General features: G+C 42.2%; 1 protein-coding gene across 1 annotated transcript in view; it reads right to left on the bottom strand.

Moving 5' to 3' along the window:
* LOC127571885 (multiple epidermal growth factor-like domains protein 6) overlaps positions 1-8,783 on the bottom strand; it is a 265,342-nt gene extending 256,559 nt beyond the window's left edge. Inside the window, exon 1 of the mRNA XM_052018632.1 lies at positions 8,750-8,783. Coding sequence (XP_051874592.1) covers positions 8,750-8,769 — 20 coding nt within the window. The 5' untranslated portion in view covers positions 8,770-8,783. The remainder of the gene's footprint in view (positions 1-8,749) is intronic.
* Between the last annotated feature and the right edge of the window lie 15,270 nt (positions 8,784-24,053).

The following is a 24,053-nucleotide window of genomic DNA, read 5'->3' as shown; positions in this document are numbered from 1 at the left end:
TTATGCTCCACGTGAGCCTTCTCCCACCCTTTCCAATCCATCAGCATATTCCATTCTCTGTCATGCATTTATCTAGCTCCCTCATAAATGCATCTAAGCTGCTCAACTATTGCACAGGATAGCAAGTTCTATACTTCAACTCCTCTTGGGGTAAAGTGCTTGCCCCGAATCCTTTACAGGTTATATTAGTGGCCATCTCACAAAAGTGGCCCTGGCTGCGAATTCTGCAAGAAGTGATCTGTGTCTTACAGTCAGTAATACTGACAACCCCCATTAGTGCCACATCATCATCAAACTCCTTCTGACACATTGATCCACACTCAATACGTGACAACGCAGCAGTTTCAGTGCTGTCCCTTTCAGAGAAACGTTACCTCATTTAGCAGGTGCCCAAATTCTCTGATGTTGCCTTAAGATTATCTTGTGGGATCCAAGGGCACGACCAGAGCAGTGAGAGTAAAAGACCCATCACAATAACTAACCACAGCTTTGTGATCCAGCTTCGATTTTCACCTTTTACAAATATAGATGTCTAACTTGTCTCCCTTGTGAAGAGGTCATTAGCGAGCATAAAACCGTGCAAGGAACTACCAACTGCAGCAGGCTTCTGCAAGGCCGCAGCAGGCAGAGACGTTTTCATTTTTCCTGGGTGACAATATGTTGGGGTCACAGATGCAAATGGTGAAAATGAATTAAAGACTGAAGTTTTAGAATGAACATTCACTCTTTGGAGCACAGTAGCAGAAAATAACTCTGCCAGCCGTCAGCAACCCAGTTCCAATTCGTTGGATCGAGCTTATGTTGTCATATTTTAGGAACAATTAAGTGATGGCACAGTGACGCAGATAGTAGAGATGCTGCCTCACAGTGCTAGTAATCTGGGTTCAATCCTGCCATCCACAGCTGCCTGCATGGAATTCACAGCTTCTCCCTGTGACCCAGTAGGTTTCCTCTTGGTGCTCCAGTTCCATCTCACATCATAAAGACTTGTGAGTTGGTATTGGCACTATAAATTACTGCTAGTACATAGGTGAGTAGTAGAATCTAGAGGGAATTGATGGGCATGTGGAGAGAATAGATAAAGGCAAAACTAATGAAGGAATGAGGTTGCTCCGTGAGCTGGCATTGACTTGATGGGTCTAATGCCCTCCTTCTATGTTGTAAGGAATTATGTATTCTGGATAGGACATGCATCTCCATTTGTACACCTACAATTGCATTTATATGACATCATTCATAAGCTTGGGATATTCCAAAGCATTTTACAACTGATGAAGGGCTTATGAAGTGCAATCACTGTTGTAACCGATCAGAAGTAATAATCATATTCCTTTTGCTAGTTGCAGAATGACAGTGATACTTGTTCATCCTTTGGACAATAAATGTTGGCCTGACCAGAAATGCCCACATCCTGGAAAAAAAGAAAAATCAAAGCAAGATTCCATGGAGGCTCAAGATGATTTCAAATAGTGACAAACTTTTCAGAAATGATATTTTAATGTTTTAATTTTAATGATATTTTAATTTTTTTCTCAGGATATGCTAATGAAATTACCAAGCCATCAAAGCTAATGAAGGTAGTCCTGTGAAGCTATAAAGAGTTCTGATTAAGTTATGAGCATCATCCAACAGGAGACAAAGAATCTGAATCAAAAGACCCAACAGAGCAGCAATTTGAAAGGTTCATGTCAGAAATGTGCACAAGCTCTCAGATATATTACAGCCAATAAAGAGATTCAAGGTAGCAGGCTACAGAACTGAGTAAACAAGGTGCATGATTGACTGATGGATATGTCATTCACTGAATGACCAAAGACTTGCTGTTCATAATCCTCACCCTCCAAAATAAAAAAAACTGGAGATTAAAAGACTGGTCAATATTAAGTAAAGCATGAACTCTGATTTTTCTGAGGTAGTTTTAGAAGAAACTCATTTACACCATAAAATAACTAATCCCCTAGCAACATGCACAAAAATTAACATAAAAATGGCTTGACACTTTATGACAGTAACAACAGCCCTCCCACACCCCCCTAGTCTGTGCAGTGACTGCCACTTTTTATGCTAAGAATATCCTGCATTGTTTGCACGGCATTACCACCATGCTGAATGGGATAGATTGATAATAAATCCAACAGTTTAGTACAGGGCATCCATGCACCAGGTACTTTGGGCCATCATAACTGTATGCCACCAAAATCTGTAATCTCATGTCAGGTGTATCCTTTGCTCTAAAATTTCCATCAAGCCAGGCGATCTAACCTGTCCAATAAGTAGTGCAGAAGACCATCCCAGGAATATAGGCAGGGGTACCTTAAATGTGGGTGCTGAGCAACTGCACAAAATGCAGAGCAGATCAAAGCTTTGCAATCCTGTTACATCCAGTTGAGTGGCAGTGGACAATTAAACCTTGAAAAAGAATAGGAGACTGGGTGAGCATCCTGAGTCTCATCGATGGTGGACCCTGGCATGAATGTCAAAGACAAGGTCTGAGCATTTGCAAAAGAAAAACAAATTTAACAATGGTTTAGACACTACAAAGATAGATCCAAAAAGCTGGGGCTGTTTTCACTAGGAAGGAAAAGGCTGAGGGTAGATTTTATAAAAGTATATAAAATGATGAGGAATCAGGACAGAATGGATGGTGACAGCCTGTCTCCTAGAGGCCACTGGTATAAAATTGAGAATTAAGAAGAAAAACTTTTTTTTAATGCATTGCTTGGTTGGAATCTGGAATGCACTACTTATGGATGTTGCAAAGCCTGGTTCCATTGTGGCTTTCAGCTGGGAATTAGATAAATATATGGTGAAGAAAACTTTGCAAGGCTACAAAGAAGGGCTGTTGGGTGGAACTAGAGAGTTGCTTTGGCTCTTCTGTGCTTTAACCATTCTATGATTCCACTCTCAATCATTAGCTAAGTGATAGAATAAATCACCATAAATATCATGTGGCATTTACTCACCAATAATTGATGTCTAATTTAGCTTCCACCACATCTCAGCTCCAAACCTCACCACATCCTTAGATCAAAACATCACCAAAAATACTGAACTGAGCGCACTTGACATCAGGGCCACCAGGAGACCTCAGTAAAATGTAGTCAGAGGTGGGAAATCAGTGGGAAAATTCTCCACTGACTAGAGTCATACATAACACAAAATACATTGGTCATGATTGCCGAGGGACAGTCACCTTAGCTCCAAGGCACTGTTGCAGGAGCTCTGTGGGACAACATTCAAGGCCAACCATCTTCAACTGTTTCATAATTGATCCTCACTTCATTATATGATCAGGACTGGGGATATCTGTTGGTGATTGTTCAGTTCCATTTGCAATTCCTCAAGTAATGAAGTAGTGGTTTTCTCCAGCCAGAAAGATCTGACCATTCGTGCTTGGACTGACAGCTGGCAAGTCCCAAACACATACTAGGAGGGACCATCTTCAAAGAGAGAGTCTAGTCACATTGTTTGACATTCAGTGACAGACCTCATAACCTCTTCCTTTCTCCCCACCATCACAACATCCTGGTGGTCACCATTAATCAGAAGTGAAAGTGGATGCTTGGTATTCTTCAGCAGGCATCTTCCAAAAAGCCCTTCCACCATTTATATGGCACAATTCCGGTATATGATAGAAAACACTCTCCAATTGCCTGGGTAAGTACAACTTCAACAACAGAAGAAGCTTAACACTACCCAGGATAAACAACTTACTTTAACCACACCCTGCTCACTACTTTAAAATGTTCATTCCCTCTACACAGACATACCATGGCAGCAGACATTCCAGTTACAAAATGCACTTAAGCAAATCAGCAAGACTTCTTTGATAGCACCTCCCAAACCTGTTAGCTCTGGCACCAAAATGGACATGAGCAGCAGACTCGTGTGTAGATCATCGCCTACAAATTTCCCTCCAAGTCACACACAATTCTGACTGGTAGTAGATTGCTGGTTGGTCGTTGTTACTGGGTCAGACTGCTGGCTCTTCCTACTGGACAGCACCCTGAATATGCCTTTAGCATAAACCCTTGAGCAGTTCAAGAAGTTGGTAATTCAAACTGAATAAATTAAACACAAGTTTATTGCAAAAACAAAAGCAATCAGTGGAACTCACCAAGCAAAGCTTCTAGCATGTCTTTACAATGTATTGCTATTTGCTTTGTTAAGGTGCTCTATAGACATTAGTTTTCTTCTTTACATCTCATAGTCAAATTTTATTTGTCAACACTCCTGTGAAGTTTGGGGTTTCTTACAATGTTGAAGATGCTACATAAATTGCAAGTGGTCACTATTAAAATAAGTTCTGGAAAGATGACTGTGTTTCACATTTTCATGAGGACATGTAACAAAATCTTAAATATATATTTACAGAAGCAGTCCCATTGCAGTTAAGTACAAATAAACATACAAATGAGGAACAGGTTTAGACCAATTGGCCCTTCAAACCTGCCCTAACCATTTAATAAGATCATGACTGATCTGATTTGAACCTCCGCATTCCTATCTACCTGCTGGTAACCTTTCATCCCCTTGCTTATCAAGTCTTGATCTTCCACGGCCTTAAAATATTTTAAGATCCACAATCCCCTAAGAGAAAAAAAAATGCCTCAAATCTGTCTCAGGTAGGAAATCCCTTATTTATAAACAACATCCCTAAGTTTTAGATTCTCTCATAAGAGGAAACACTGTCTCCACATCCACCCTGTCAAGACTGCTCAAGTCCCCTTGCACTCTTCTAAACTCCAGCAGATACAAACTTAGCCAGTCCAACCTTTCCTCACAAAATAACCTGCCAATTCCAGGTATTAGACTCGTAAACCTTTTCTGAACTGGTTCAAAAGCATTAGCATCCTTCCTTAAATAAGGAGACCAATACAATACACACTACTCCAGATATAATCTAATGAATACCATATATAACTGAAATATAACCTCCTTACTTTCATATTTAATTCCCCAAGCAAAAAAATTAAAAACATTCTGTTAACTTTCTCAATTATTTGCGAGTCATGCACTAGAACACCCAGATGCTACCACATTTCAGAGATGGACAATCTCTCACCATTGAGATAACGTGCTTCCATATTACTTTTCCTGCCAAAATAGACCATTTCATATTTTCCCTCATTATTTTCCATTGGCCAGATCTTAGACCACTCGTTTCTTTTTCTACCTGATGTTGTGTCATTAGCAAATTTAGCAACCATCCCTTCTATGCCTTCATTCCAAGTGATTAATATTGTGAAAAGTTGAGGCCCCAGCACAAATCCTTGTAACACATCACTCATTATATCTTGCCAACCAGAAAAGACATTATGCCCGAGACGTCGACTGTTTATTTCCCTCCACAGACGCTGCCTGACCCGAGTTCCTCCAGCACTTTGTGTGTTTGCTCCAGATTCCAGCATCTGCAGACTCTTGTGTCTCCGTTTTGCTGCTCCACTGCAAAGTCTCTTAAGTCTCTTCGAGATTTGCCTGCTCTGAAGTTTTCCTCCGATTGGAGTTCTGTGAGGACTCTCTCTCACTGCTGCCCCCCACCCCCCGTGATCTCTGCTGCTCTCTAGCTCTTTGATCATGTGCTCACCCAGACTCGCTTACTCACCTATCACCTGCCACTGTGCTCCTCCCCCTCCCTGACCTTCTTATTCTGGCTTCTGCCCTCTTCCTTTCCAGTCCTGATTGAAGGGTCTTGACCCAAAACATCAACTGTTTATTTCCCTCCATAGATGCTGCCTGACCTGCTGAGTTCCTCCAGCATTTTGTGTGTGTTGCTCCAGATTCCAACATCTGCAGAATCTCATGACTCCATTTATGCCTATTTTCAGTTTCCTATTATTCTGCCAATTTTCTGTTTGCATCAATGTTACCTCCTATGCCATTATTTTTCATAATGGTCCTTGATGTCATAATTTATCAAGTGCCCTCTGGAAATCTCACTGTGGTACATTCACCAGCTCTTATTTATCCACAGCACATGTACTTCTTCAAAGAACTTCCAATAAATTGGTCAAACATGATTTTACTTTTACAAAACCAGTTGACTTTGCCTGATTACCTTGACATTTTCTGAGCATGCTGCTGTACAGTCTTGAATAATAGACATTAACATTTTTCCCATGACAAATAATGTTACAATCCTATGGTTTCCTGCTTTCTGTCTTCCCCTCCCCTGCTGCACCCGTGCCTTTATCAATGAAGGAGTTACATTTGCTGTTTTTTTCTGTCAAATTGAACCTTTCCTGAATTTAGGGAAATTAAAGCCAATGTATGAACCATCTCATCAGCCACATCAGACCCCAGGATGAAGTCCAGCAGGAGCGAAAGACTTGTTGCCCCATAGCTCCAACAATTTGCTCAGTTCCACTTCCCTGATGACTGTAGTTGAACAGCCACATTTGTGTAGTGGTTAGCATAATGCTATTACAGTGCCAGCGACCCGGGTTCAATTCCCGCCGCTGTCTGTAAGGAGTTTGTACATTCTCCCTGTGTCTGCGTGGGTTTCCTCCTGGTGCTCCAGTTTCCTCCACATTCCAAAGATGTATGGGTTAGGAAGTTGTGGGCATGCTACGTTGGTGCCGGAAGCATGGCAACACTTGCGGGCTGCCCCCAGAACACTCTACGCAAAAAATGCATTTCACTGTGCGTTTCGATGTACGTGTGACTAATAAAGTTGTCTTATCTTTTCCCGAGTTCCTCCTACCCTTCAATTCCTAATTTACTCCTTTTTTGGGATATCACTGTACAGTGCAGGAGAAAAACTGGAAACTACTTTAATAGTGTCATACACTGTAGACATGGAGAAAATGTTGCCCTTGGCTAAGGAGTCCACAACATTGGGGGGGGGGGGGGGGGGGGGGTGAAGTGTTTCACATTTCAAAATACAGAGTGGGACATTTAGCATGGAAATGAAGGGTAACTTCTTCACCCAAGTGGTGATGAATCTTTTGAATGCTCCATCCCAGTGTGCTGTGGAGAATCAGTCATTAACTGTAATTAAAACAAAGACCAATAAATATCCAAATATTAAAGGAATCACAGGACATTGGGATAGGGCAGGGAAGTCGTGTTCAGGTAAAAGATCAGCCATGAACATTGAACGGCAGATCAGACCTCAAAGGGTGCTCCTACTTCTTGTCTTCTTCTGGATCATAGCTGACTGCGTGACAGCTTGGTGCAAGAGGTAGTGCTGCTTCCTCACTGCTCCGAGCTGGATTCTGACCTCTGTGTGGATGTGCACGTTCTCCCTGTGTTTTCCTCCCACAACGCAAAGATATGCTGATTGGTCGATTAATTGGCCATTGTAAATTACCATCAGAGAGAGTTAATGGGCACGTGAAAGACTATAGGTTACATGGAAATAAGACCGTAAAACACGGGAGCAGAATTAGGTCATTCAGCCGATAAGTAGGAAATGAGATTGCTCCGAGAGCTGACAATGACTAGACAGCCTAAATAGTATCTTTCTACATCATAAGAAAACGATATTTTAAAGAAAAGTGCATGAGCCTGTTTAGCCCCACATCCCTCAATAAGAATTATTTTCCTTTAAAAAAAATCTACCAATCTCAGATTTAAAATTTAAAAAAGCTTTAATTACTGTTTGAGACTTCCAAATGTCTACCATTGTAGAACTGTTGCCTTAGTTTCAGTGCTAAAGGACTGACAATTTTACTAAAACACCTATAATATAAAATAATAAAAGGCCATAGAGTTCCCTTCTTTCAACTGCAGAAAGCCCATAGAGGAGGCTTCCTTCTCAGTGTCACGATTGGGACTGACTAGAGTACAAACCTCCACATAGGCAAAGCGTATCTCCACCCGCGGTTCACACTGACCCTTGGAGACAAACCCACGCTACTCTATTTCTGTGATTTGGATAATAATTCTGGCGCCTAGGAAGGCTACTTCTAGAAAGGGAGGAGATTGCGACAGTGCCTATCTTTACCAATGTACTAAATTAATCAATGCATCCTGAAAGGGCGTTTTCCCTAAAGCTCTGGGGAAGTGATTACAGGTGCCGTATTCACAAATATCGTGCATCATTCGCCAGAGAGGAATTCCTTCTTGATTCAGGTGGATTGGAAAGGGTTTGAATAATCCAAAGCAGCCACAAAGAATCCAGAATCATTTGCCCTGCAATCTTATTGCAACAGAATTCTAGGTATGGTTTCAACTCTTAACAAATCCAATGCAATCCCAGTGATTTATTCTCACTGGGAATATTTGCCTGCCTTGATTCACTGCAAACAAACACGTTTCTTGAGAGTGTTGTTCTTAGTTGAACTCTCGCCACCTCCTCAAATAGATCGCATCCGACAATCAGGACGGGTGTAACAACCACTCACAAGGTTAAATAGAACAGCTGGAACCCTCTTGCGCACCCCAGAAGCACGTTATCCAACCAGTAAATTAAGAGGCTATTTCCAACGTCAAGTTTTCACCTCAAACTCTAGTGTCCCGTCGCCGAAGACACTTCCAGAATAAAGAAAACACGAGATTACCCCGATCAGAAGTCACAGTTGAGAGGTTTCGCTCAGGACTGTTAGTAGGGCACACACTTTCTGAATAATTGTCCCAGCGTGCAAGGATCATCTCGCAACTTTGCCGAACATCACAAACTTACAGCCTGACAAACACGGTTCTGACAACCGCGCAAATCCACCATATCAACATTTCAAAACACCGAATGCAATATCTCTGTTGCGCAGTGAGACGTGAGGTATAACGGTGAGACAAATCCACTTACATGTCAGGTTGCAATTCCATTGCAAGTCCCAGTCTAATCGTCAAGAGGTGAAGGCAGAGCAGCACAACGCTCAAATCCATCCCGACCCAGCTACAGCCTCCCTGGGTAAAGACCCGGCAGTAGGTAGCTCTGGAGACCTCCGATCTCCTCCCTGGTTCGCTTGGTGGGCTCCCGAGGTGCGCTCGCTGCTAATTCACCCCAAGTGCCCCCCCCCCCCCCCCCCAGCTTTCACCAGCTGCACAACACTCGCCTCACTGGATAAGGATGTTCAGGCAATCCCTCTCGGAATATTGGGGGCTTCTTGGACCACTTGCCCTCGCCCTCTCCCAACAGATACTATGACCTCTGCAGGCGGTGCCTCTTGCTTACTCCGCTGTCTCCTCGCTCACTGTGAGACGCGCAGAACCACTGCCTGCCCGCACCAGCTCTGATCGAGCACTAACTCACTCAGCCGCTCTCAAAGCTCAAACCACACTTCCGCAAGCAACCCCCTCCCCAACATGTGACCCTCAGGAGCCATGGTTACTGCACACATACTTGGCGGGGGTCTTTCCGGCTTTGCTGATCTGTGTTGCTCATTAATTTGCAACATCTAATCTGCGTGTAGCGAAGGTGCTGTAACTTCTTTTGACACATCTCATTGCACTGCATGATGCTATTCCCCGTGTCCTGAGCAGTGCAGGAGAGGCAATGCCTGGTGTAGTTTCCATGTGCGTCTTGTACAAAGACTTGTTGTATGGAGGGGCGACTCGTGATGTTATCACTGCTTGCTCTGTAGTTAATCGCCTACTATTCTGAACCGGTTTGTGCTGGCAATATTTATCCCAAAGTAATTCTTGGAATTATCTGGACAACACATGCCGTCTGCGGGAGCTTGCCGTGCGCAAAACGGCTTCTGGTGTAACTCAGTGTAACTGCACGGTGTAATGAATTGACCTGTACGATCGGTATGCAAGACAGGTTTTTCACTGTACCTCGTCCAAGTGACAATAATAAACCAATACCATTCCCCCTCCAGAGATCGCACTATGAAAGCTTTTCATTGGGACATCCTGCAGGAGACGTGAAAGGACCTAAAAAAATTGCACGTTTATTTTATCCCAAAGCTTGAGAGAATCTTTGCACGTGTCCATGTTGGGCAGATCAAATGTTGCCACCGCCAGTTTCAACTGTGTGAGAGAAGCAGAAAGATTTTCTTTGCCCACAAGGAGACGGGAAGATCCCAGAAAGAGGTCTTTCAGTTCATTTTATCCATGCCCTTTGTAAATGAGCTCACCATTTTTACAGATGCACCACAGAAAAGCATCCTATCTGAATGCATCACAGCTTGGTAAGGTAACTGCTCTGTCCGAGACCACAAGGAATCGCAGAGAATTGTGAGCGCCGCCCAGTACCTCACACAAGCCAGACTTCTCCCTGTTGATTCCATCTGCACTTCCCACTGACTAGGGAAAGCAGCCAACATAACAAAAGACCCTTCCCACTCCAGTCATTCTCTCTTCTCCCCTCTCCCATCAGGCAGACGATTCAGAAGCCTGAAAGCACATACCACCAGGCTCAAGAACAGCTTCTATCGTGTTGTTATCAGACTCTTGAACTGACCTCTCCTATGCTAAAGATGAATTGTTGATCTCCCAATCTGCTTTGTATTGGCCCTTGCACTTTACTTGTTTACCTGTACTGCACTTTCTCTGTATTCTGCATTCTGTTTTCTTTTTACTACCTTAATGTATTTATTGTAAAGCATAGCGGTTAGCATAATGCTAATTATAGTGCCAGCGACCTGGGTTCAATTCCCGCCATTGTCTGTAAAGAGTTTGTACGTTCTCCCCGTGTCTGCGTGGGTTTCCTCCGGGTGCTCTGGTTTCCTCCCACATTCCAAAGACGTACAGGTTAGGAGCTGTGGGCATGCTATGTTGGCGCCAGAAGAGTGGCGACACTTGCAGGCTGCCCCCCAGCACATTCTTAGCAACGTAAAAAGATGCATTTCACTGTGTGTTTCGATGTACATGTAACTAAAAAATATCTTAATAAATATCTTATCTGCGTGGATGGCATGCAAACAAAAGTTTTTCACTGTGTCTCAGTACACATGACCAATGTTACCAGTCTAATCCCACCATCCAGCAACCAATCCATGGCTCTACAGGTCACAGGTCTTCAGGTATACATCCAGGTATATCTTAAGTGAGGTGAGAGTTTCTGTCCCTACCACCCTTAGTCAGATTCTTTTCCTCATCTCAACTATAAACCTTCCACCAGTGACCGCACAGTGGCACAGCCATAGGGACGCTGCCACACAGCTCCAGCAACTCAGGTTCAAACCTGGCCCCGGGTGTTGTCTATGTGGAGTTTGCATGTTCTCCCTGTGACCATTTGGGTCTCCTCCAGGTTCTGGGTTCCTCCCACATCCCAAAGACTTCTGGGTTGGCTGGTAAATTATTCACTGTAAATCATCCCTATTGTGTAGCTGACCGATAGAATCTTGAGGAAGGGGGTGGAGGTGATGGAAATGTGGGAATTAGGGTTAGTGTCAATGGTAGCTTGATGGTGATAATGTGGGCTAAAGAGCCTGTTCCTCTGCTGTTGGACATCATGCATCTACTCTAAACTTATGGATTTATGGCTCCTGATTTTTGTCTCCTTGGCTTAGGGAAATGGGACCTTCCTATTTACTCTTTTGAGGCCCTCATAATTTTATATGCCTCAATTAACTCTCTCCTCAGCCTCCGCTGTTCGAAAGAAAACAACCCCAACCTATCCAATCCGAACTGGCAATATCTATCATGCATTTCCTACAATGTGGTGATCAGAATTGTATGTTGTAGCCCCACAAGCATTGCATTCTAATCTCCCTGCTCAGATTCCATGCATTGGTAATAAAGAAAACCATTCTGTATGCTTTTTTAACCACTTTATCTACCTGTCCTGTACCTTTTAGGATCTGTGGACATACACACCAGGGTCCTTCTGTTCTTCCAAACTTAGCAATATCCTCCCATTTATTGTACATTCCCTTGTCTTGTTTCACCTCCCCAAGTGCACTTCCCTGAATTAAATTCCATTTGCCACTTTTCTCCCAAAGAACTAGAACATCTACATCCTCCTGAAACTTTCCTTCTCACTGTCAACCACATGCCTAATTTTTATACAATTTGCAAACTTCTTTATTATACCCCCTACATTCAAGTTTAAATCATTACTTTATATATAACGAAAAGAAACAGATCAAGTGGTGAGCCCTGTAGAATTCCACTAGTGACAGCCTTCCGATCACAAAAACACTCATTACACCTTATCTTTTACTTCCTGCCACTGAGCCAATTTTAGATTCAATTTGGAACTTTCCCTTAGAGACCATGCACCTTTACTCTTTTAACCAGCAGGGTATGTAGGACCTTGTCAAGAAGTTAGCTGATGTGGAATGAGCTGCCAGAGGAAGTGGTTGAAGCAGGTACAATAACAACTTTTAAAAGACAGTTGGACAGATACATGGATGGGAAAGGTTGAGAAGGTTATGGGCCAAACGCTGGCAAATGAGACTAGCTTGGATGGGGCATTTTGGTTGGCATTGACCAGTTGGGCCGAAGGGCCTGTTTCTGAGCTGTATAACTGTATGACTCTATCACCTTATAAGTCCATACAGACTACAACAAACACACTGCCCTCCTCATACTGACTCACAAAGTTCAGCTGAGCTAGTCAGACACGATACGTGCTGACTGTCCTTGATTAATCTATTTCTTTCCAAATGAAGATTTATAATGTCCCTTGAAATCAATTCAAATAATTTGTCCACTACCAAAGTTAACAGAACCGGCCTGCAGTTACTTATGTGTATCTCCCATTTGGTTGAGAAGTTGCAATGGCCCTCACTAAGGAAGGGTGAGTGGTAATCGGGAACATCCAGCTGAAGTACATTTGCTAAGGGCAGGTAGGGCTTTAAATCTGGAAGACAAATAAAACTGCAGATGCTGGATTCTGAAACATAAACAGAAATGTTCTGATGAGGGGTCTTCAACCTGAAACATTTACCCATTTGTCTTTCCACAAATGCTGCTTGACTGATTGAATACTTTCAGCATTTCTGTTCTTTCAGTGCTTTAAATCTGATATTTGGGAACCAAAGCTGAAATTCACAGATCAAAAAATCAACTGTATGGTTTGGAGGGAGAAATTCAATGTTGATTTTTTGTTACATAATACAAGGAAACCCAATTTCAGATTGTGACTTCCCAACTCCGATATTTCTCAGAGGTGCATTAACTGGTCAACTGAAAGCCAGGAATCTATTGGATCACACAGGAAACAGATATGAGATGTATTGGATAAACAAAATGGGCACTAGCACTCATGGCAGAGCAGCAGGGAGATTTCAATGATTATGCTATTCCTAATCTTCCTGCATTTTCTATGCATATCCAGCAATCCTGAAAAAAATATGTAAATACATACAAGCGTCCTTTTCCTTTCAGTTTGCATCTCCCACGCCAGTCATACCTGAGAGTTTCCTTGCCATTTAAACCAATCTTTACTCTTGAAGTCCTGACCAGATTGATGTCCGCAACACTCCATTTCAATGAGAATCAAGGCACAGTTTACTCAGGCTAGCAGCTGTGGTATTTGGTAATATCACACCATCCAATTCACACTGGAAATGGGCATGAGTTGAAAAGTTTCCCTTGCTTATCTGCCTTGCATTTTGAACAATGTTTTTTTTCAGAATACCATTAGGGTTTATATTATAGACCCAACACCATGAAACAGTAGAAATCCCATGTGAATAATGTAAACCAAAATAACAGCTGCAAACAAAGAATCACAAAATAACAGGCATATTTTCTACTTAAATATTTCATAATTTGCTTTCAAACAAAATTGCATTGTTGCAAGCTCTTCAGAGTAGAATAGATTAAAAAGTGCACTGAAAGTTTTATTCAATGTATAATTCGTAGGATGGATGTATAATTAAAAGTTCTGTAATTGATAGTTATATAATTATAGGTCATTGTAATCCTGAAGTCATTCCATAAGCTGTAGTGAGGTGGAATCAATGGTAACTTTCTAAAAGGGATAGGATAAAGTCTTAAAAGGGATGAGAAAGCAGGGCTTCAAAGAAAGAGCAGTGGGTTTAATTGGAAAGCCTTTCAAATGAGCTCAAAACAAACTTCTGGAGAAACTCAACAGATCAGGCAGCATCTGTGGAGGCAGAGAGATGAGGGACAGTCAATGTCTCTGCTCGAGACCCTACACCAGGACTCCAAATGAGGCAGAAATGTCATGTTACCTTCTTAATTCAAAACATTCCTGCATCAACTGAAAAAACAGAAAATTTCCTTTATTTGATACAATAATTTCTCATCTTGTCATGGCAGTTTTCCTGGGATCCTATTCCACATTCATTTTCTGGGACTAGGTGACAAAGGCTGAGGAAAGACTTAGTTGAAGCTTTAATACCAGAATGGACCTGTTGGACCGAACCGCCTGCTTTTGTGCAGCGAATGTATTTTCATTCTGTAACTACATCTCCATATTGTTCTCAATGTTAAAATTTTATCCTCTATTTAGAATCATTGAGCACAGAAACATGCCTTCAGTCCACTAAGTCTGTGCTAACTATCAGGAACCCATTTAACCTAATTCTACACTACCTTTCTCTCAAATGCCCCTAGATTCTAAAACTTACCTACACACTAGTGGTAATTTACTTTAATTAACCAACCAACCTGCATACCTTTGGGATGTGGGAGAAAATTGGAACACCCAGAAGAGACCTGGGTGTCACAGGGAAAACGTGCAAACTTCACACAGACAGCACCAGAATTGAATCTGCATCATTAGATCCATGGGGCAGCAGCTGTACTGCTGCTACTCGCTATCTGCCTGGTCTCGCCATTCTATCACATTTTGCACTTACATGGGGCTTTTAGTGTAAAAAACATCCCATAGCATCTCCCATGCCATAATCCTCCATGTCATAATCTCCATGCTGTGCCATCTTTACCAGAGTTTCGGACTGTACATTGCATCCACTGGTCTTTTCAAGAACAACTATCATAATTAAAAAGATGGGCCCATCGATTGATCTCTAGGCGAAAGGTGAGAACTTTATAATGGGCATGAGCTCAAAGAGGGAAGGTGAAGCTTCAGTTTAATTACTTCACACAGAAGATAGGTGGTGAATATGTGGATACTTCATTGACAGAAGTAGACTGATTGAGGGTAGAAAAGAATGTATTTTTCCAGCTTGGTGTATTGCCAGAGTTACAGCAATGGTACTTTCCGGTTCTACGCATTCCTATGTTCCCAAGTTTGGAATGACAAGATGTGCTGAGAAGGGATTTCACTGATTTATGTTGTTATAGTACATCTGCTCTGCTCTTTATCTGGTGGTTCCATCAAAAAACACTGTAAAAGTGATTACTTAAACATAATCAATTTGTTTAACCCCTTGGATCTTATCTAAGAACATTTATTGCTGGGGCTCTCTCCTTAATTGCACATTCCTCCACCAGTTTTAACTGTGTTTAACAGGCAACTTTTCAGCGCCATGGAAACAGATGTTAAAAATACTCTTTAGTTCAATATATTTAGAACTGTAAGTATTGGAAATGCTGTATTTTATGGGCAGCATAAACATTTTAACCAACAAAAGTTAGAGGACAAATCAGCTTCAAAAGACTACATTTTCATGGAATTAATTCCTACCTACTTTTCCAACCACTTAAAATGTGTGTGACTTGGAAGGAAACATATGGATGGCGATATGTCAATAAGGTTACAATCCTTGTCTATTTAGCTGGTGGAGGTCATGGTTCTGGAAGGTATTATCACAAAATCTTTGGTCATCGGCTGCAGAGCATTTGTAGACCGCAACAACTGTGTGCCTTTGTGGAGGAATAAATGCTTCAGGTTGTGGATGCCGTGCCAATTACGCAGGCTGCTGTATTGTGGATAGTGATGAGATCCTTGAGTAGTTTTGGAAACACAGCAGGTTCACCACTCTTCACCACTTGTGCCTTGCAGACAGTAGAAAGGGTGTGGGAGGCAGAAGGTAAGTCACTTGCTACAGGTTATCCCACCTGCGCTGTTTGTCACTGCTGAGTATAACCTCAATCAATGCAAGGTTTTCCCTTTAATTCCCATTTAGTTCAATTTTGGTAAAAGTTCCAACATGTTACATTCTTTCTCCACTGTTTTTCCAATACTTAGACCAAAGCTATAATGTGGTCTGGACTTTATGCAGAATCTAAACTGAGTATGATTTGAGGGCACTGTTGATGACACCTTCAATCACTTTGCTGATGGTTGAGAGTTGAATAGAGGGTGATAATTTGTTTCCTGGTTTCTGTGGATTTCTGGATATGATCAAATATGATATGTTCTGACTACAATAAAGCAGAATACCCCCTTGTCTCTATTGTATCTCAATGCATGGACGCAACAAAGAATCTCATGCACAGTCAATTAAGATATACACAAGTAAAGACAAAGTCATAAAGACACCAGTCTATTCTGATGTTTACTGATTACTGACTCCAATTTTCAGAAATCTGTAAGTTGAAGAGAGGACATCACAAATCCATATACAGAAAACATGCATGTTATGGTCTCCAAAGCTCTTAAAAATGTTTCTCATGGGGCCAAGAGATCATATTCTTTATATTTACCCTAAATACTGAAAGGAAATCCATTTTGGCATTGTACAGCATTAAGATTCAGGAAGCAAGGCTGGCAATAATCAATCTATTCCGCAGGGACAACTTATAAAATTCCACTACGTACAACATAATGTTAGGGAAATTGAAGTATTCTTTATTATTTTACCATCCGAAGCAAGAGAGTAAGGAAACTCGATGCAATGTAAAATGCACAGTGCAGCAGGTTTGAGAGTGCTTTATAAAATAGATTGCTGAGTATAACAAGTGCTGATGGCAATGTCAGATGGGTAGAATGTGACACTCACAGACCCACCATGGTCAGAATCAAAGTGATGAAGAGTCGGAGCCATAACAAGTGGAAATAGAAGGAAAAGATCCTCTCTGGGTAATATTTTAATTGCACCATAGACTCCAGAAGAGAATCCTAGTCAGGCCTGCATTTTTTAAGAACAATACTCAGGAGAAAAATTCCTATTTCACCTCACATTACAGTTCATGTGTACCCCTTTTAAAAATCCCACTATAATCCCACGGTGAGTCTCTGATTTCAGCTGGGTGGATTGAAGAAAACACAGTGCAGATGTCAGCTTCTTCTCAACAAGAGGAAATTGATAATCAAAAGGCAAATGAATATTCACTCATGCCAGTCTAAGTGGCAGGCTTGACAGATACTTGGACAGCTGTGTTGAATCTGGTCTCCCACCTAGAAGTTGATATTACACTGGAGGGAAAGAAAGGGAGCAAAGAAGAAAAAGTTTAAAGGAAAAAGCATATTAAATAGGGGATCTGGAGGAAACTCAAATCTGCTAATATTAATGATCTAGTGGGTTTGACATATTGAAGATTTATTAATTTCAAATACGTTGTTTTATGTTTATCTGGAGTTTATAAGTTTGTGTGTAACTTGTTTTATCAAGAAGCAAACTGTAACTGCAAGCCACAATGAGAAAGCTTCACTAAGAGGGCCAATACATAGGTTGTTCTGGTTTGTAAAGTTGATAATAAATGTGTTGTTCAACCTTAACACTTGTGCAGTATATATATTTATTGGGGCTTATGGTGGTACAGCTACCTCATAGCTCGATTGAGCCGGATTCAATCCTAACCTCTGGTGCTGTTGTGTGGAATTTGCATGTCCTTCCTGTGACTGCACGGTTTTCCCCATGGACTCTCTAGTTCCTCCCACATCTCAAAGCTGTGCTGATTGTTAGGTCAATTGGCTACAGTAAATTTCCTCTAGCGTAAGTGGGAAGCAGGAGAATTGGTGTGTGTGTGTGTGTGTGTGTGTGTGTGTGTGTGTGTGTGTGTGTGTGTGTGTGTGTGTGTGTGTGTGTGTGTGATGGGTGGGTGGGTGTGGTGGTGGGTGGTTATCAATGGGCTTGTGTGGAATAATAGGTTATAGAGAAATATGTGGTATTGGTATTGGTTTATTATTGTCACATGTATCAAGATACAATGAAAAGCTTTTATTTGCATGCCATCCAGACAGATAATGCCAATACGTAAGTACATTGAGGCAGTGAAAAGAAAAACAGAATGCAGAATATGGTGTTGCACTTGAAGAGAAAGTGCAGAGCAGGTAGACAAATAAAGTGCAAGTGCTACAGCGAGGTACATTGGGAGATCAAGAGTTCATCTTCAGTGTATGAGAGGTCCATTCAAGACTCTGAAAACAGCAGGACTGAACTTGTCCTTGAGCCTAGTGGTACATGACCTTTGTATCTTCTGCCTGACATGAGAGGGGAGAAGAGAGAATGATCAGGGTAGGATGGGTCCTTGATTATGTTGGCTACTTTCTCAAGGGAATGGCAGGTGTAGACAGAGTCAATGCAGGGCAGGCTGGTTTGCGTAATGGACTGTGAGAGTGTGGGAATGGCATAGCTCTGGGATCAATGGGCCAAATGTCCTCTTCCTACATCGTAAGGAAATATGAAGAGATCAGGGTAAACAGTTGGAAAATCACAGAGTTCAGTAAGCAGGTAGTATTGAGGAAGTGTGAATTCTGAGCATCTCTAAAGAAGGGGCAAAAAACACCTGGAAGACAACTACATATTGAGTCATCAGGAGAATAGATATAAAAGTTGACCCAGAAGCTAATTGTTTCCAGCCAAGATGAACCATGACATTATGGGACAAGACATTACCCTCTTGAAGGGGATTTTAAAAAAGGGGGTACAGGATACCATCTGTGTGAATAGAGAAAGGAGATAGATTATGGTCAACAGAATGCAGCACAAGAGAAACAGAAGACTGTGCATGTGCGAACCTAGAAGAAGGAACTATCAGAGCCAATTGTCTATGTTTTATCTAAAGTATTTGTCGAGGATTAACTTTGAATATCTTTGTAAAACTCAACTATTCCTGTGACTTAATTAAAGAACATGAGTCCATAACTTACAGCTTTAAATTAGTCAAGAATCCTAAGTGTTAGGTGTCTTCAATCTAACTAAAGTTATTTTAGCTGAAGTGGACAAAATTGTCCCTCAGTGTTAAAATTACATATTGAAAGCTTGGCAACAGCTGAGAATGAGGTTAAAGTGAAAGATCAGTAGAGTATATGTTGGAGATGTAGACAGAGAAAAGATTAAGTTCACACTTAAGGAATGCTAACATGGTTTCATAAGCTCGATCAAATCCTTTCTGAGTGTATTTTATTACTACACTGTGCTTCAATTGCAGTTAAGTATAGCTTTAACCAGAATAGTGGACCATCTCTGGTTCATTGACAAAATGGAAATAGATAGGGGTCATAACTGTATTGTACGCTTTAAGGTGTGTAAACACAGTGATCATTTCTTCTGATTTTCCAGCTTTTCTGAGACAAAATCGAACTCCTACATCGCTTGATCGTGTAGTGATTGAAGGAAAACGTGATCTCCCTTCTCCACAGCACACTAAATCAGGGAAAATAAGGTTTTCTATGCTTCATATCCTTTTAAAATGTTTGAAAGGAAATCAGAACCGGTTGTATCTACCTCAGCAGCATCTCCAGAATCAGTTGCATCCACCTCAATACTGCAAGATACTGTTACCATACTGAGTGATTTTGTGTATGTAGGGACATATTTTCTGACTTATGGACAAAATCGACATACGGACATCAATATATGGCAGATGCCATCTCCCTGGCCCTGGAGCATCTGGACAGTAAAGAAACCTGCGTTAGACTATTCTTTATTGACTACAGCTTTGCCTTTAGTACCATAATTCCAAGCAAACTCATCTCCAAACTCCTGGACCTGGGACTCAACACCTCCCTCTGCAACTAGGTCCTTGACGTCCTGACCAACAGACTGTAATCAGTAAGGATAAGCAGCAACACCTTGGCCACGATTATCCTCAGCACTGGGTGCCGCACAAGGCTGTGTTCTCAGCCCCTTACTCTACTCCCTCACTCATGACTGCGTGGCCAGATTCTGCTCTCACTCCATTTACAAGTTTACAGATGATACACCATAGTGGGCCGTATCTCAAATAACGATGAGTCAGAGTACAGGAAGAAGATAGAGAGTCTAGTGAAATGGTGTCATGACGACAACCTTTCCCTCAGAGTGAGCAAAACAAAAGAGCCGGTCATTGACTTCAGGAAGGGGGGCAGTGCACATACTCCTGTTTACATCAATGGTGCTGAGGCTGAGAGGGTTGAGAGCTTCAGGTTCCTAGGAGCGAACATCACCAACAGTCTGTCCTGATCCAATCACATAGACACCTCGGCCAAGAAAGCTCACCAGCGCCTCTACTTCCTCAGGAGGCTAAAGAAATTTGGCATGTCCCCTTTGACACTCACCAACTTTTATTGATGCACCATAGAAAGCATCCTATCTGGATGCATCACAGCTTGATGTGGCAACTTCTCTGCCCATAACTGCAAGAAACTGCAGAGAGTTGTGGACACAGCCCAGCACATCACAGAAATCAGCCTTCCCTCCATGGGCTCTGTCTACACTTCTCACTGTCTCGGTAAAGCAGCCAACATAATCAAAGACCCCACCCACCCCAGATATTCTCTCTTCTCCCCCCCCCCCCCCCCATTGGGCAAAGATACGAAAGCCTGAAGCACGTACCACCAGGCTCAAGGACAGCTTTTATCCTGCTGTTATAAGAATAGTGAATGGTTCCCTCGTATGATAAATGGACTCTTGACCTCACAATCTACCTCGTTATCACCTTGCACCTTTTGTCTACCTGCACTGCAGTTTCTCTGTAACTGTAACACTTTATTCTGCATTCTGTTATTATTTTCCCTTGTACTACCTCAATGTGTTGTTGTAATAAATTGATCTGTATGAACAGTATGCAAGACAAGTTTTTCACTGTACCTCAGTACATGTGACAACAATAAACCAATTTACCAATTTACTAATAAAAATGGTACCTGTTCATAAACCTGGGGACAGACTGCATTCAGAAAACCTAATGGTTCAGCAACTGGCTCACTAGGTGATGTTGCCACACTCCCCTCCCACTCAGCGACGCCCTGGTTCCCACATTCCCTTCCGACTCTCTGCGGCCCCAGTTCCACACTACCAACCAAATCACCAGGGCTCTGATTCCCAAGTTCCCCTTAAACTCACCTACATCTGTTTCCCACACTCCCTTGAAACTTACCAGGTTCATGGGAACATTTATCATTCCACTGTGTAACATCTGAAATAAGTGAATTAAGAGTGTGTTGGAATATTATAGTAAGTAACATCCAATAGTCTGGAAAATCTGCCAGTCCAACACTACCCAAGTCCTGAACATGCCATATTAATTGAGTTTTACTGTACAGGCCATCTCTGGGTTCTGTTTTTTACAGACACCCATTAGTCAATTTCGTCTTTAAGTTGGAAAATATACAAAAAAAAAACTCAATATTGTAACCATACCTCCATCGTATAGTAACAGAATGGCATCAAAAGCACATAAGACTGATAAGAAAGAATAATTACAAAAAGTGGAGAGAGGGAGAAGAAACTAATTCTGGCATGGATGTGCATATGTTAGATTTTTGAATTTAATAATATTATGGGTGCTCGTTCATAAGTATGGGTGTCCATAAGTTGGGTGCTCATAACCCAGGGGTGGCTTGTAATTAAATTTCACAATACACAATCCAAAGAATCCATTTCTTCACAACTGAAGATGTATCAAGAATTGACAGTTTCTTTCAAGAATGCCTGGCAGGCATTCTTTGACATCAGTACTTTCAATGGAACTTGATGTTGCACAGCTCCCAGCTCTTAAGTGTGGCCCATCGTACAGTGAGGCTACTTGACCTGAGCCTGACGGGAACACAATGAGATATATGTCTTCAGGTTCCGTTTGAATCGGGACAGATTTGCTCTTTACAAATAATTACAAAAATCACCATTAGTAACTTCATTCTGAAATGTCAATCCTTTGTAAGAAGCAATATACGTGAATTAAAAACATCGCTCAAAACTCACAGTGGCTGTACACCCTCCAATTCCTATCTCACAGCTAACTAAAAAAGACTGCAGATACTGGAAATCTGAAATAAAAACAGAGAATGCAGAACAGAGAACGCAACAGGTCAGGCAGCAACTGTGGAGAGGGAAGCAGTTAATGTTTCAGGTTAACCTTTCTAATGACCTTTTCTGCTTTTATTTCTCTTTACCATTGGATTGAGAAAGTGCTATGTAACCCAATTTGCTACAAGTATAGGACTTGCCTCCAAAGGTGCCTGCCTCCACTATTGGTCCACTGATGCAAGGAGCAGCGCTGAATAGTTAATCCTGATGATTATCACAGGGTGGTCAGGGTAGGTCGCACATAGATGGGCTGGAGGCAGAGGAGCCTCTGAGCAATGAGACAGCATCCAGAATTCACAAAACTGACCTGGGTTTGGCTTGGGTATCACATGTAGGGTGTTGGGTTTGAATGGTAATGCTGCACCATGCATCTGAAATATGAATGGTAATGCTAGTGTATCGCTGGTTATGCCATCTACTGGGAGCCAGGAGGAAACACAGAGGGAGTGATGCTGGGAGGTTGCTCCAAAGTGGGTAGAACTTCTGCAAGAGGAGCGAGCCAGGGCCAAGTGTCCTGAGGGAAATGTCCACAGTAAAGCTGAGAGCTGTCAAGCTGATGGAGCCCACAGTGGGATCAGTGGGACTTCCCTCAAACCCCCCATCTTGTGCTGCAGACCTTCTAGTGCAAAAATAAGAGACGCCTGGTTCAGATCAGGCACCTACTGCTGTACCCAAGACTGGTGCAATGAGTCTTGTGCAATTAATAAATCCAGGGCAGCGCTAACACAGAGCAGTGAATTCAGGGCAGAATTCAGCTCAGTGCAGTGAATTCAAGGTAGAATCCAGCTCAGTGCAATGAACCCGAGGTAAAATCTGTCTCAGTGCAGTGAATCCAGGGCAGAATCTGGCTCAGTGCAGTGAATCCAGGGCAGAATCCGGCTCAGTGCAGTGAATCCAGAGCAGAATCCAGCTCAGTGCAGCGAATCTGAGGTAGAATCCAGCACAGTGCAGTGAATCCAAAGCAGAATCCAGCTCATTGCAATGAACCCGAGGTAAAATCTGTCTCAGTGCAGTGAATCCAGGACAGAATCTGGCTCAGTGCAGTGAATCCAGGGCAGAATTTGGCTCAGTGCAGTGAATCCAGGGCAGAATCCAGCTTGCTGCAGCGATATGGGGCTGAACCGACTGAGTGCAATAAATGAACCTATTGTAATGGGAATTTGAGTAGGGCCAGAATCAATAAGTTGCAGGGTGCAATGAATCTGAAGCAAACTACAGCCTTAGGATCTAGTGGAAGCTACTTGAAAGCAAGACATTGATAGCTGTATCATGGATGAAAGAAATGGTGTTTGCTGTCCAGGAGGTGCCACTAATTGTGAGTAGAACCCCAGCTACCAAAGCCAAGTCCAAAGGGACCCAACTGCACATGCTGGGTTTGTGTTGGGATCAGTATCAGAAAAAAATCATGTCCACAGGTTCTGGTTAGGCTTAGATCGGCCACAATCAGGTTGGGTTAACATTGGGTTTTAATTTTTTTTCTCAGCAGACCTCCAGCGGAAGTCCAGCATAGGGATTGTCTCAGAGCAGTCCAAACCTGTTGCACTCACAAATGTGCTTTGACAGCTGGTGAGGGCCTATCCTCACTGAATGTCAAAACTGTCACTGAAATTAAGCGTTTGTGATTATCTGCTCATACACACAGACATAAATACATACCGTCCCCGACCAGCCCCCTCCGTAGCCACACACATACACGTGCATGCACACATATTTAAAACATGAAGCTAATTTAATAATAAATAAGCTCCACAAACTTTCCACAAACACATGATCACTATTCATTTGATGGGTTCACTGTGCTTGCACCAGGTTTAACCTCGCTCAGGTTCAGTGGGCAGAGATACTAAGCTGGACGTCACTCAGAAATATTCTGGTGCAACCCTGTGGCAGGGTGGAAGATGCCACTACTAGCTGAGACCCACAGCAACACTGGAAATGAGGACTGACTGGCCTTTGAAGTTGTCGTGTCACTCAAAGTTATAAGTTTGTCGCCCTCTATTGGCTTCATATGTTCTATTCCTGTCTTCTCCAGTTAAAATCAAACCCAGTGTCTCTGTGCATCTTGAAGGGATAAAGTGTCCTAGTTTGTCAAGCTAATGGTATAAG

This window comes from Pristis pectinata, chromosome 6, assembly GCF_009764475.1.
Source record: "Pristis pectinata isolate sPriPec2 chromosome 6, sPriPec2.1.pri, whole genome shotgun sequence".
Taxonomy (NCBI): Eukaryota; Metazoa; Chordata; class Chondrichthyes; order Rhinopristiformes; family Pristidae; genus Pristis; species Pristis pectinata.
Note: the sequence above shows the minus strand (reverse complement) of the source record. Positions and strands in the feature narration are given on the sequence as shown.